The 13657-nt window shown below is 38.0% G+C and overlaps 1 protein-coding gene across 1 annotated transcript in view; it reads right to left on the reverse strand.

Annotated features, from left to right (window-relative positions):
• GRIA4 (glutamate ionotropic receptor AMPA type subunit 4) overlaps window positions 1-13657 on the reverse strand; it is a 462811-nt gene that overhangs the window by 126780 nt on the left and 322374 nt on the right. Inside the window, exon 5 of the mRNA XM_049889438.1 lies at window positions 4886-5070. Within this exon, the coding sequence (XP_049745395.1) occupies window positions 4886-5070 (185 nt within the window). The remainder of the gene's footprint in view (window positions 1-4885; window positions 5071-13657) is intronic.

Consider the following 13657-nt stretch of genomic DNA (forward strand, 5'->3'; position numbering starts at 1 on the left):
TATCACCTAGAACTTCTGAGCCTTTTCAGGCTTCATTGTCTTAGCACTTCTTTCTGTCTGGGGTAACTTTTCCAAGCCCAGCAAAATCCAGTGTATCTTTTATTGTAATGTCTGTGGAACATTTCAGACCTCTCTGATTATAGTCAGGCACCTCATCTTCTGGGTTCCTGATATATTTTGTAAATATTTCAGTTTCTGAACCCATCAAATTGTCTTGTAATTATTTATTCATGTTTTTAGTTCCCAGCTTGGCTGTAAGCACTCCCAGTACGAGAACCATGGTATTCCTCACCTTTGTACAACCCTGCAGTGCGTGGAAAGATGTCTGGCATATAGGTGTTGAATGAATGTAGGAGGAGTTGATAAATGGACTTTATCTTTTAATTAGTGATGCTACACATTTGAGAGCCAAAAATCCTGTCTGGAACCTGACTGTTGACTTAGGTTGTGCTAGACATGGTAGGTGTCCTGATGAAGCCTTAAGTTTAGAATAATATGTTCACATTTTACCATTCAACTTATATACAAATGGCCAAATTTATGTTTGCAGGGAATTTTCCTCTCTTTGAATTGACCTTGCCCTGAGGTGGGATTATTGACTTTCTGTAGTTATGTAATAAACTTCAGAGAGGTTAATCATGGCTTTTAGGCTTTTTTGATTAATTTGCAAACAGTTTATAGGTAGGTCACTGGCTCTGCCAGTTATCTGAGATTCACATTGCACCTAATGGGACACTGAGTTTCCCTTTCAAACAGTGAAGGTGAGAACACTGCTGATAGGGGTGCCAATTAAATTTGAGGTGTTTGATAAATAAGCAGTTTGTGATACCTATGAGCCAATTGTAGAACCATTTTTCTCCTTTCTCTTGTTAAACATCAATTTCATACTGTAGAGTCAGTCCCTACCATCTTCTACTGATAAATAGTCGTTTAATTCTTTAAATACATCCGTCGGGTATCCTAGGGTCGATACAGTTGTAGTTCTCTACTTAAGGTCTTTGTCATTATTATCAGTTCAGTTAGAACTGGCATTTGTAGGAAAAGCGTGAAAGAATGGGAGACCCTTGCTCATTTTCTATGGACTATATTTTTAAAGTCTCTCTGTGGTGCAAAAGGTTAGTGTGCTTGTCTGCTACTTGAAAGGCTGAAGGTTCAGGTCCACCCAGAGGTACCTCAGAAGAAAGGCCTGATGATCTGCTTCAGAAAACTCAGCCCCTGAAAACCCCGCGGAGCACAGTTCCGCTCTGACACACACAGGGTTGCCAGAAGCCAGAATCGAGCCAACAGTGCTGTACATGTATGTTTCTGTGTGTATGTGTTCTGTACGGTAGCTACACAAATGTGGATGCTGGACCCTTGGGTTTCTTCAAGGTGGAATAAAATGTGTGAGTAATCACTAGCTTTAAGTGCTATTTTCTTCAAATAATTTTTGATGTCAGAGAGAGAGTTATGATCGAGTTTGTTGTTGTGTTTTGCTACTGGGTTATTTTGATAAGGTATCAGGTAGATTCCTAGGGCCTCTTTGCAAGTAATTGAGCTCAGGATTTAAAATTAATGGATGTGTGTGAAAATAAAATGTTAAAAAATGACAATAAATCTAACTTTGTAGTTTCGTTGTTTCTATTGCCTTAAACTCAGTGGGTAATATTTTACATAAATGCTTCCATTTTGTTTATGGTGTAATTCAGACTGGAAAAGTCAAGATAACTTAAACTGTATTTTCAAATACTTGTTTTGACACTCACTTTTAAAAATTTTTGAATGAGTATATGGCCAAGTTCTATTTTAAGTAGAAATACATTTCTAAGAACTAATTTGATCCTGGCATTAAAAACAACTACAGTTGTCCATTAACATATTTTGAGAGAAAATTGCATAAGCTATTCACATTATGTTTTTGCAAACTGATATGAATTAAAATGTCAATGAAGTAATTATTGTCAGCATGCCACCATAATACGATGTGTGCCCAACCTTCCAGAAATTTACTTACACATTTCCTAAGCTTCACTGTATTAATAATCTCACCATCTTCATAGACAGTGTTGCTTTTTCAAAGGCATTTTCTGATCAAGATTACTTAGCAATTTGTTTTTCACTTAAAAAAAAATGCTTCGGATGATTCTCTCAATAGTTTTCTATCGTTGTCTCCATTTATGCAAGAGGGTATTGAAACACAGGAATACTGAGGTACACGTACAAGTTCCTGACAGGCTTTGGATTAATGCTTGTGTTTGGATGAGGCAAGAGTTAAACCAAGAAACACAACAGGTTATTCTGCTGAGAGCTACAAAAAATTAACTTATGTTGTTACTGTTGTTACCTATCACTGAGTCAGCCCCTGGCTCATGGTGACCTGATGCGCAATGCTGCCCATTCCTGCACTACCCTACGATCTGTTGGGAATCAGACAAGCGTGATCTATAGGGCTTTCCTTGGCTAATTTTCAGAAGAAGTTCACCAGGACTTTTATCCTAATCCATTTTAGTCTATAAACTCCACTGGAACCCGTTCAGCATCACGTTGTTGTTACTGTTAGGTCAGTTCCAACTCACAGCAACCCAATCTACAATAGAATGAAACGCTGGCCGGTCCTGCCCCATCCTCACAGTCCTTGCTATGTATAAGCCCATTGTTGCAGCTACTGTGTCGATCCAACTCATTGAGGGTCTTCCTCTTTTTTGCTGACCCTCTGCTTTACCAAGCATAATGTCCTTTTCCAGGGACTGGTCCCTCTTGATGACATGTTCAAAGGACATGAGATGAAGTCCCGCCATGTGTGGTGCTTCTGCATGAGGTGCACTGGCTGGGAATCTAACCTTGCTCTCCCACGTGGTAGGTGAGAATTCTCCCCCCGAACCACAAATGCCTCAAGAATTAGAGTTAAAAAAAAAAAAAATCATGTTCAGAATCAGAAAATAGCCCTTCTTTGGGAGAAAATTTTATAGGGCCATTAACAGCATGTTATTTTCTTACAATACAGCAGACTTTGTTATAATTTATAAGATTCATACCTTAGAGGCATTTTAAAGGGACAAAGGTCAGTTATTATTCTCCCTATTACTATGCAGTCCTGGTAGAAGAGAAACCTTTAAGAATTCAAAAGGAAAAAGAAGAAGAATAGAAAAGGTAGACACTCAAGTTTTCTAATGTCTTTGAAATGACGGGGAAAAAATATAGATATCTAGTCCGTTTAGGGAGAACTTATTTAAGGCTTATTCAAAGAGTTTATCCAAAGCACCCAGGTGTGTAATTTTCTTCTTAGAAACCAGCTAAGCCTCTGAAATGGGTCAGTGTACTTTAGGCACTCAATTGCCTTCTCCAGGCTAGGTCCTTTAAGCACAGTACTAAGTGGAGGGTCTTTCTGTGCCTTACTCATACTCTGACAGGAACTTGGCAATCCAGGCAGTTCTTAGAATTGGCTTCTCTGTGGGATTCATGGGGAGATATTTACAAAGCTTCAGTTGTTAAGGTCAAACAACTCAAACTCTCAATAAAGGGAGAGAGCCACAGAGAGGGAGTTAGAGCTGTAGTGACTATCTTGCTTAAGAAAGAGAATAGGTTTTTTTCTTGGATTCCACAAATCCCCGTTGTAAAAGAAAAATTCACAAACCTTGAATAGCTATAGCCTTGATGTTTTTTTGGATTCCCTCAAGAATCAACCTGCGTGATTTACAGGCTTAGAGTTACTATTTATCAATATTCAGTCAAGTTTTTGTTTGCTTTTTTTTTAATTAAGGGATAACAGGAAGTGAATAGTGTCATTTCCTCTGATAGTATAGTCTGGCTTCGCTAGACTTTCAAGAGAAACACAACATGCTTTTTACTTTTAATTTTTAATGTAGATGAGAAAGGAAACTTGAAACATTTAGTTCAATGTCCTTAGATATTACGGAAGAATCCCTGAAACAAACATATGTTGGTTTCAATTTTTGTAGTTGAGTACTAAAGTTATTCTTATAAATAAACCTTCAATTTGATATGCTTACTATTACAAATCAAATCATATAATTGTACAGATAAACTATATATAGCAAACTAATCAACAAAATAAACCATGCTACTTGATTGTCTGGAAACCCTGGTGGCGTAGTGGTTAAGTGCTACGGCTGCTAACCAAGAGGTTGCAGTTCAAATCCGCCAGGCACTCCTTAGAAACTCTATGGGGCAGTTCTACTCTGTCCTATAGGGTCGCTATGAGTCGGAATCGACTCGACGGCAGTGGGTTTTTGGGTTACTAGATTTTTGTCTAGCCAAGTGAATATATTGTAGCTAAATATGAGCAAGCATTTTTAAAACCACTAGATGGCATTCATTCACTGTAATTTTGGCCGAATTACAGACTTTGAAAGCTTTATCATGATATGCAGGGTTAGGAAGAAGGCAAATGTTATCCATTATTTGATGATATTTTCCTATCATTTAACACAATGACAAAGCTCAGTTTTATCTCTTCCTGTCTGCTTCAAATCAAATTAAATAATTATTGAAGGCTTTTTTTTTTTATTCAAGAATTCGTTTTGGGGAGGATAGTTGAAAACCATTTTTACTGTGGTGGTAATATATTTACTTGCAGCATCTAGCAGAAAATATCTAATACACAGCATTCTACTTAATTTTCTTTTCTTTTGTATTCCATTGCTATTTCTCATGGAGTTACTTCTCCAACGATTAAACAGAGGCACACAGCTACAAGACAAAAAAAAAAAAAAAAAAAGATTCTCATATTTTAGATGGCATTAATCTTTAAAATTAGTGTTTTTGAAAATAGGAAGACACCCTCCAAACTAAAAGACTGGGAGAACATATTGATGGAGACAAATAAATCAAAGATTAACTTTTCTGTGGACAGTCTATGTTAAGTGATATAAAATCTAGAACTTACCTGTTCTAATATGTTTTGAAGCCTTTCTATCTCACAGTCTATTACAAATTTCTTCTCTTGTCTTCGATCAAGTTCTTCTAGAAGTTGTCTATAGCTGACATCATTAAAGTTTTCCACACATATAGCACTGACGTGCCAACCATTTTGTCCTGCTTTTTCCATAATAGCTTGAAGTATCGAATATCCTATTGGGGAAACAAACAAACAAAAGAATTACTAAAAAAAAGTTTTTGACTCCCTTTTTGTGACTTATGCAGTCAAGGAGTCTACATCAATGTTTTTATGTTCTAACATCTACACTGAATACTTAAAAATTTAACAATCTGAGTGGTTATTTCTGAATCATTTGTTCTTGCTTTCTTCACTAGCGCAACAAAATTTCTTAAAATATTGGTTGAATGAAGGAGTGTCACCCTAGTAAGCTCTCAAAAATCTCCCCACTGAAGAATACAGCATTGCTCTAGACAAATTTTTAATGACACAAAACACCAAGTCCAGTACCACAGTGGTTAATAACAACTCAATAAACATGCTTTGTTATTTATTCACTAGACAGAATTCATTTTGAAGAGCAACATTTTTGAGTCCAACTGTAGAGGAGAAGGTGTCAAAGAAGCAGTACCACAGTATTTATCAAGGATCCATTAACATCTGAGACTCAGTTGGTGATGTGGGAAGGTGTATACAGAGGAGGCATTATTTAATTCTCCCTTGCTTGGCAGGGAGTGGTGTAAAGTAGGGGTGAGCTGAATAACCACTAGGGTCAGGAATTGAGTTTTAACATTTGCTTTCTTAGATAGTTCTGACACTGACAACTGGAGGCACAAAACACCCAAACCAAAAAGGGAAAGTTGAGATTCAAAGGCTGGGATGTACTCAGGTAGGAAGTGGAGATGTAAGCACGAATAAAACATGGTTCCACCAAGGGACATATAGTTTACAATATGCTGTCATAACATGCATGGGAGAAAGATGTGGCAGTCTGCTTCCATAAAGATTACAGCCTTGGAAGCCCTATGGGGCAGCTCTACTCTGTCCTACAGGATCACTTTGAGTTGGAATCGGCTTGACACCGTTTTTTTAAATTATAACATGTGAAAGCATTGTAAAACAGAGCAGATCACAATTCTAACAGTTATCTTTGCAGCTTTGCTATACAAATGGAAAGCATCAAACTTCTAGGACAAACCAAATCTAGTTTCACAACTCTTTCAATATTAGGCATAGGTGAAATTTATTGTTCCTTGATGGAACCATATTTTATTCGTGCTTACACAAAAAAACCAAACCCGTCGTGGTCGAATTAGATGGACCACAACCATCCAATTCTGTTGTACATGGGGTTGCCATGAGTAGGGGGGCCGCTTGACGGCAGCAGGTAGCAAACAACAACACTCATCTGAGCTCATTGTATAGCAGCTACCTAGAGTTCCCTCCTTCCTTGGTTGCTGAAGTTCAGTGGGGAAACTAGATGGGTTAAAAACTGAAGACTTAGCAGCTGAAATGAATATATAGCCCTTGCAAGAAAAGAACATGTTTATTCAGTTTTCTGATTGGTATGTGAGTCTCTCAAATTCAGAGATTTTGATTGTCAGGTATGTCTTTTACATGTTAGCGTTTCGAACATTGGTGATGCTTAGTTAATATCGACAGATGGAACTGATGATGAGATCACATTTGAAATATGAGTTACCTGGTATCTTGCCAAGTGAAATACTGTGGCAGTCAGTATTCATTTTTATCTAAGCAGGGGAAAAAATCCCCAAAGAGGAAGAGGGCATGTTAATTGCTATATAATTATTCTGGTATTCCTACTGCTCCATTTAGTCTTTCCTTTTGCGGTGCATGCCTATAATTATCTTTTCAAATCTTACCTAGATTTCTCCCCCAAGCATAGTACTTTTTTCCTTGTTTCCTATTCAATGCACGTGTAACATGATGGTGTAAGTCCTATCTTAATACACGTGTTCAGTCTCATTTATTCTGTTACTGGGTCTTGCTCTCTGAGAATAACTGAGGCAACGTTGCTTTTTATTCACTTTTTGACACACCTGTGAACATTTTCTTTGACTCAAAATGTATTTAAAAATATTAACTGAGATTTTAGCTTTCTTTTCTCTTTTTTACTTCTAGTTATAACAAAATAATTCAAAGACTTTGTGTTTGTTTCATTTAAGTGTTGTAAAAATGATGAATATTATGATATTGGCCACACATACTGAAGTCTTCTTGCTCCACAAGATCATTTCACAATTTGGTAAAATTCTTTAGAAATTACTTTTTTTTTTTTTTGGCATAATGTGGTCACAAGGTCTCATGTCAGTACCAGGCGTTCATGTTGCTATTTTCTTGCTGGTATGACATTCATAGACTGTGGATAGAGCCACAAGCCATCTGATGAAATACATGAATGTCCCCAGATGCATTACAGGTATTAAAAGAATCTCCCTAAAAAAACAAAGCTATGATTCTAATCTGATTTGCATCATCTGATTTTTCAGATTTCCAAATGATAATAGAATTGAAATAAGATAAAACCCTAGGATACAATCTTTGTTAAATGGTAAAGTTGACTGCCTTAAAAAAACAAAACAAGCAAACCAAAAAAACATTAATCATAGAAACAAATGACAACTTTTCAAAGCAACGCAAAGGACACAGTTACAGTTTCAGAACCTGGCGGAAAACTCGAATTCTCTTATAAGCTGTGTTTGATTTTAATATGCTTTCTTATTTTTCAATGCTACTCAGATGTGTACATCTTAATTTATTTGCAAAGATAGTATAACTAAGAAAAAATACTGCCATTGAATCTATGTAACTTAGCTGTTATGTAAAGTGGAAAATCTTATATCAAGTCATACTATTTCTACATTTGGCTATAGTTTTTATCTTCTGGTTATTAGAAAATCTGCAATACAGTAGTGTTAGCCACAAAATTAATGCTGCTGTTTTAGGTGAACCTCACATGACTAAGGTGAAATTCACTGTTGTAAAGCATCTTTTAAGTCTTGTTTCTATAGAACAAGTCTGTCAAATATTTTAATTCAATGTAATTTCTTGAAAACCTACTACATCCAAGATTCTGTAACATCTATCAAGATAAACAAAAACATGATTCTTGTCTTTAGAAGGAATTTACAGTCTATCAAACCAATAGTTATGTAACTAACCATTCTAGAAATAATTTCAAAAGAATCAAAATTATTTTTAAAGTAGGACTGAGTGCATGCAGTATACACATATTACTGAATTTCATTAATGAAAGGCTTTTTTTGTAGTTATTAAAGAACACTATCCATTATACATAAAATAGTTTCAAAAATGTTATTATGTCATATAATGATATCATAAATTACGCTAATTTATCAAGGTAAACAGCCTTGAGCTACTGCATCCCTACACATCACTAATTTTTACATCATCCAAGGATAATGACCTATTCTGGATGGGCAGTACCGCAGATATATGGCTGCTAACAACACAACCTGGGCTTATTTATTTGGTGTTCTGTTTTCACAAGTTCTATGTGATTTAACTGTCTGTACACAGAGGGGCAGGAAGAGAAGTAGGAGAAATTTATGCCAGGGTGTATATAATTATGAAGAGGAGGCAGTTATCTACATGTCATTAAAAAAAAAATCAATTGGATAAGGACTAAAAAGCACCCATTGTGTTTTTCAACTAGAATGTGACATTGGTGTGCTCAACATGAGCAATGCCAATGGCATGCTGGATGGAGAGGCCATATTTGAGAGGTGATATTCAGAAATGGAGAACAAAATGAGAAGAGGTAAGAATGTAGGAGTTATCAGGGAATACAGCAAGGGCAGTGAAGTAATGAGATGAAGGGTACGCCTTTTTTAAAAATCTTTATTGTGCTTTAAGTGAAAGTTTACAAATCAAGTCAGTCTCTCATACAAAATTTATATACACCTTGCTATACATTCCTAGTTGCTCTCCCCCAATGAGACAGCACACTCCTTCTCTCCACTATTTTCATGTCCATTCAGCCTGCTTCTGACCCCCTCTGCTCTCTCATCTCCCCTCCAGTCAGGAGCTGCCCACATAGTCTCATGTGTCTACTTGATCCAAGAAGCTCACTCCTCGCCAGTATCATTTTCTGTCCCGTAGTCCAGTCCAATCTCTGTCTGAAGAGTTGGCTTTGGGAATGGTTCCTGTCTTGGGCCAACAGAAGGTCTGGGGATCATGACCTCTAGCGTCTTTTTAGTCTCAGTCAGACCATTAAGTCTGGTCTTTTTACGAGAATTTGAGATCTGCATCCCGCTGCTCTCCTGCTCCCTCAGGGGTTTTCCATTGTGTTCCCTGAAAGGGCAGCCATCGGTTGTAGCTGGGTACCATCTAGTTCTTCTGGTCTCAGGATGAGGTAATCTCTGGTTTATGTGGCTCTTTCTGTCTCTTGGGCTCATAATTACCTTGTGTCCTTGGTGTTTTTCATTCTCCTTTGCTCCAGGGGGGTTGAGACCAATTGATGCATCTTAGATGGCTGCTTGCTAGCATTTAAGACTCCAGACGCCACTCTCCAAAGTGGTGTGCAGAATGTTTTCTTAACCATGGTCCCCAAACCCCCATGCCTGCTACGCTGGCCTTCGAAGCATTCAGTTTATTCAGGAAACTGCTTTGCTTTTGGTTTAGTCCAGTTGTGCTGACCTCTCCTGTATTGTGTGTTGGGGTATGCCATTTTTATAAATATGGGGTAGAGAAACACTAGGTCATGGGAGCTGCTTGGGGAGAAAAGAACTGGGTGGATCTCACAGGAGGGGAAAAGTGGGAGTTGTTGAAGTGTAAAAAGAAGCTTGTACTCACTCAAAAGCTTCTCTTATTAGATTAGTAATTGCTATGCTATGCAGTCTCTGGTGTTGCAGCCAATGTGCTGTGCTGCTAACCAAAAGGACAGAAGTTCTAGTCTACCCAGAGACACCTCAGAAGAAAGGCCTGGCCATCTACTTTTGAAAAATCAAAAATCAGCCAGTAAAAACCCCATGGAGCACAGTTCTACTCTGACACACTTGGGGTCACCATGACTCTGAGTTGACTTGATGGCAACTAGATTTTTTTTTTTCAATATGTGGGTATACAACTACTACACCACTAATTTCCGGGGTCTGGCATAATTGCCAACATTCAAAGCAAGCAAGTAGATGCAAGTAGATGTGGGTGTGTCTGGAAATCTATTTCATGCTTCGCGTTAACCTCAGTCATAGACAGGAGTAAGGTTCTGTAATCCTCACTGCACCTAAGGCCACCATACTGGAACTGCAGAGCAGATTTACTAACCATTTAGTTTGGACTCTTTCCAAAGCAGCTCAGTTACTGAAATTAAAAAAGCATGTTCAAAGGCCAGAGTCAGGATCCCAAGGTCTCTGCACACAGAAGGAATAGCTAACATTGTAGCTTGGTTAAAATTATCTGCAGCATTTGTTTATGCCACAGTTCAAGGAGGGCATAGTGAAAAGAAGCAAAAATTTTCCACTTTATACAGCTTGAAGCTATGCATGTGATTGTAAACCTCTGACACGACGGAAAGTCTTGAGTTTGCCCTTTTCTACTAACGCTCAATAGTAAAAATAGAAAATCCATCATCTTGGGTCCTAGATTTTTTCTAAGACCTCTCGTATTTTCTGACAAAAACATTTACTGTATCCAGACAACACCTTCTAAGGGAATTTGGTATTTTAAATCTTACAAAGTTAAAGCATTGTAATACATTCTGCAAGTTGTTCTCTACAATCAGTTCTCCCCTTCATCCAAAGCCATGCATTTTTTACCTGGGCATCTGGACAATCAGAATAAACACATTTCTTGCCTCTTTCTGAGCTGGATATGACCCTGTAACTAAATTCTGGACAATAGTTTGAGAAGGCCTACCACTCCTGGGTTACCTATCCTGGCTTTTAAAGAGAGAAAAATAAACCTATTATCTTGTTTTATCCACTGAGATGGCTTAAACAAGGTTCTCTGCCAGTTGCAATTGAACCTAATCTTAATTAATATAGGCGTATAACAAATATTCTCAATTATCTGCCACAGGGTGAAGGCACTAAGCATCTCCTTCAGGCATTTGCTAGCACTGTTTTCTGTTATTTCTCTGGGGCTTTTCTAGAGCTGGCCAGCTGCGGAATTTTATTTACGTACAAGGAGTGGCTGGGCCCATTAATGCATATATTCACTTGTTTATTCAGCAATTAGATTGACCTTTGTAAACAAAAACTCTACTTATGGTACTTCTTTGCATAAAGCCTTCAGTGTTTTTATACATTTTATGATGCACACCAAAATCTGATCATACTTTTCCCTTGCCTCTCTCTCCAGCTTCATTTTGTGCCACAATCCTCCTTGCTATCTACCCTGTAGCCACAGAAGTCTTCTCAGCACCATGCTGCCCCCGCTCCAGTGCCTTTGCACATTCTACTGCTACTTTTGAAAGATAGTTTCTTTCCTCTTTTGCTTTGTGTTTATCCCTCAGATCATGGCTAAAACATCACTTTCTCAGAAAAACCTTCCCTTACCCCCTGACTAGATCACTTCCCCCTGAAGTAAACTCTCATAACTTTCTGTATGTTTCTTTCAGAGATTTTTATCACCGTTTCTAATTATATATCTGAATGATGATCTAATTAGTGTCTTTCTTCCCACTTAACTAGGCTACATGAAGGTGGCGACTATTTTTGTGCTCAGTACCTAGCCCAGTAGATGTTCAGTAAAGAGTAGTTTGAATTTGTGGATAAATTAGTGGGTAGTTCAGAGAGAAAGATCAGCATGTAAAAACATCAGAGATAAGAAGCATGGCCGATCATGTTCAGTAACTTCAAATACTTCAGTTAACCTTGTGTGTTTGAAAGGACAAGGCAGGGGGTATGGAGAATTGGGTTGGCCTATGGGAAGCGCTCCTAAATCTGAAAAAGTAACAAGGCAAGGGACATATTAACAAGGTCCTTCCCTGTTAAATTCAGGAATTTGGGCTTCTCAGGGACTTCAGGAGAGCGTGACAAGATAGAATGTGTTTTAGAGGGACAATTACTGCAGAAGTGAGGAAAACAGGACGGATGTGGGAAACATAAGACATAGGAAAACCCTGAGGCTGTACTGTAGTAACCCAGATGAAAAATAATGGGGGCTGGAATTGGGATTGCGCAGAGCAAAGAGAGTAGGTTCCAGATTAAGGGGCAGTATCAATCGCCTTGGTGACTGATGAAACGTAAAGAATGAGAAGAAGGAGAGTCTGAGCATGAGCACCAGCTGCCTGGTTGGAGCGAAGGTTCTACTTCTGTTTTCAGATGAAACTGTCAGGTCTTTTTTGATCTCCAAAAGAAGCACGTATTTTTCTGTTTGGATTTTATGTGTCAACTGACTTTGGATGAAAACAATCTTTGCAACCATGTCCTTCATCATCCAAAGCAGTATGCTAACTTCTGACGCAGGTTTGACAAGTCCCTTTTTATCTTTTGCTATAGACATCAGTTTTTCTAGAGATCGTCTCTACAGATTCCGAATAATCCTAATACGCCGGATTCCCTTTCACGTTTGCCACCAGCATTTTTATCTCTTCAGCACTGCTGGTCTGTATCAATATCATTTGATAATATCAAGCAATCCTGCAATCTCTTTTTATGCAAGCGAGGCATTCTTAAAAAAATCTGCAAGTCAAATAGCTCAACTAAAGACTAATTTCTTTCTCTCTTTTTAAAAAATATCTATTGAGTTTTTGGTGAAAGTTTACATGGCAAGTTAGTTTCTCATTTGACAATTTCTGCACAAATTGTTCAATGACGTTAATTACATTTATCATAATGTGTCAACATTCTCTTTAATTATGTTGTTTGTTACATTGCCAGTACTCTAGTTTCCCTTCCCCCTTCTCATCTTTGCTTTTGAGTAATTGTTGATGTTTTGGTTTAATAAGATGGTTTTTAAGGACAGCACCAATCTTATGCATGATTTCCTTTGTTTTGTGTGCCACTGTGGTATTTTGTTAAAAGGTGATTTCAGGGGTGTAGGCTCATTTTTGGGTTTAAAGTGTGTCTCAGGATCATAGTCTCAGGGAGCCCTCGGTTCTCTACTGTTCCAGTTCGTCTGGATTTTTACTTTGTTTTTTAGGAATTTGAATTCTGCTCCACATTTTTCTCCCATTCTATCCGGGACCATCTATTGTGATCCCAGTCAGGAAGGTCAGTGGTGGTAGCCAGACACCATCTAGTTTTTCCAGTCTTAGGGTAGATGAGTTTGTGGCTTGTGTGGACTTGTTTCTTCCCTGTGCCTTTAGCTACCTTATTGCTGTTTCGCTCTTGGTAAGTAGAGACCCATAGTTGTGTCTTGGATGGCCGCTTATATGCTTTTAAGACCCCAGTTGCTACTCACTTCTCTAGGATGCAGATCATGATTTTTGTGAACTATGTTATACAAATTGGCTGAGTTGCCCTATGAAACTATGGTCCTAAGTTTTCAAACCCAGACAACAAATCTTGGCAGGTGTTTGGGTATGTGTCTAAGGAGTAAATGTATTTGTGTCTTCAAAGAATATATGTGCCTGCACCCATGTATTTCTATTTACATGTACCTACAGATACTTCATTGGAGCTCTGGTGGCACAGTGTTTAAGAGCTACAGCTGCTAACCAAAACGTCTGCAGTTCAAATCCTTTCCCATTTTTGCACCTTTTATTTCTCTTTCTTGTCTTATTGATCTGGCTAGAACTTCCAGTACAATGTTGAATAAGAGTGGTGATGATGGGCATCCTTGTCTCATTCCTGT

The sequence above is a fragment of the Elephas maximus genome, chromosome 7, assembly GCF_024166365.1.
Source record: "Elephas maximus indicus isolate mEleMax1 chromosome 7, mEleMax1 primary haplotype, whole genome shotgun sequence".
Classification (NCBI taxonomy): domain Eukaryota; kingdom Metazoa; phylum Chordata; class Mammalia; order Proboscidea; family Elephantidae; genus Elephas; species Elephas maximus.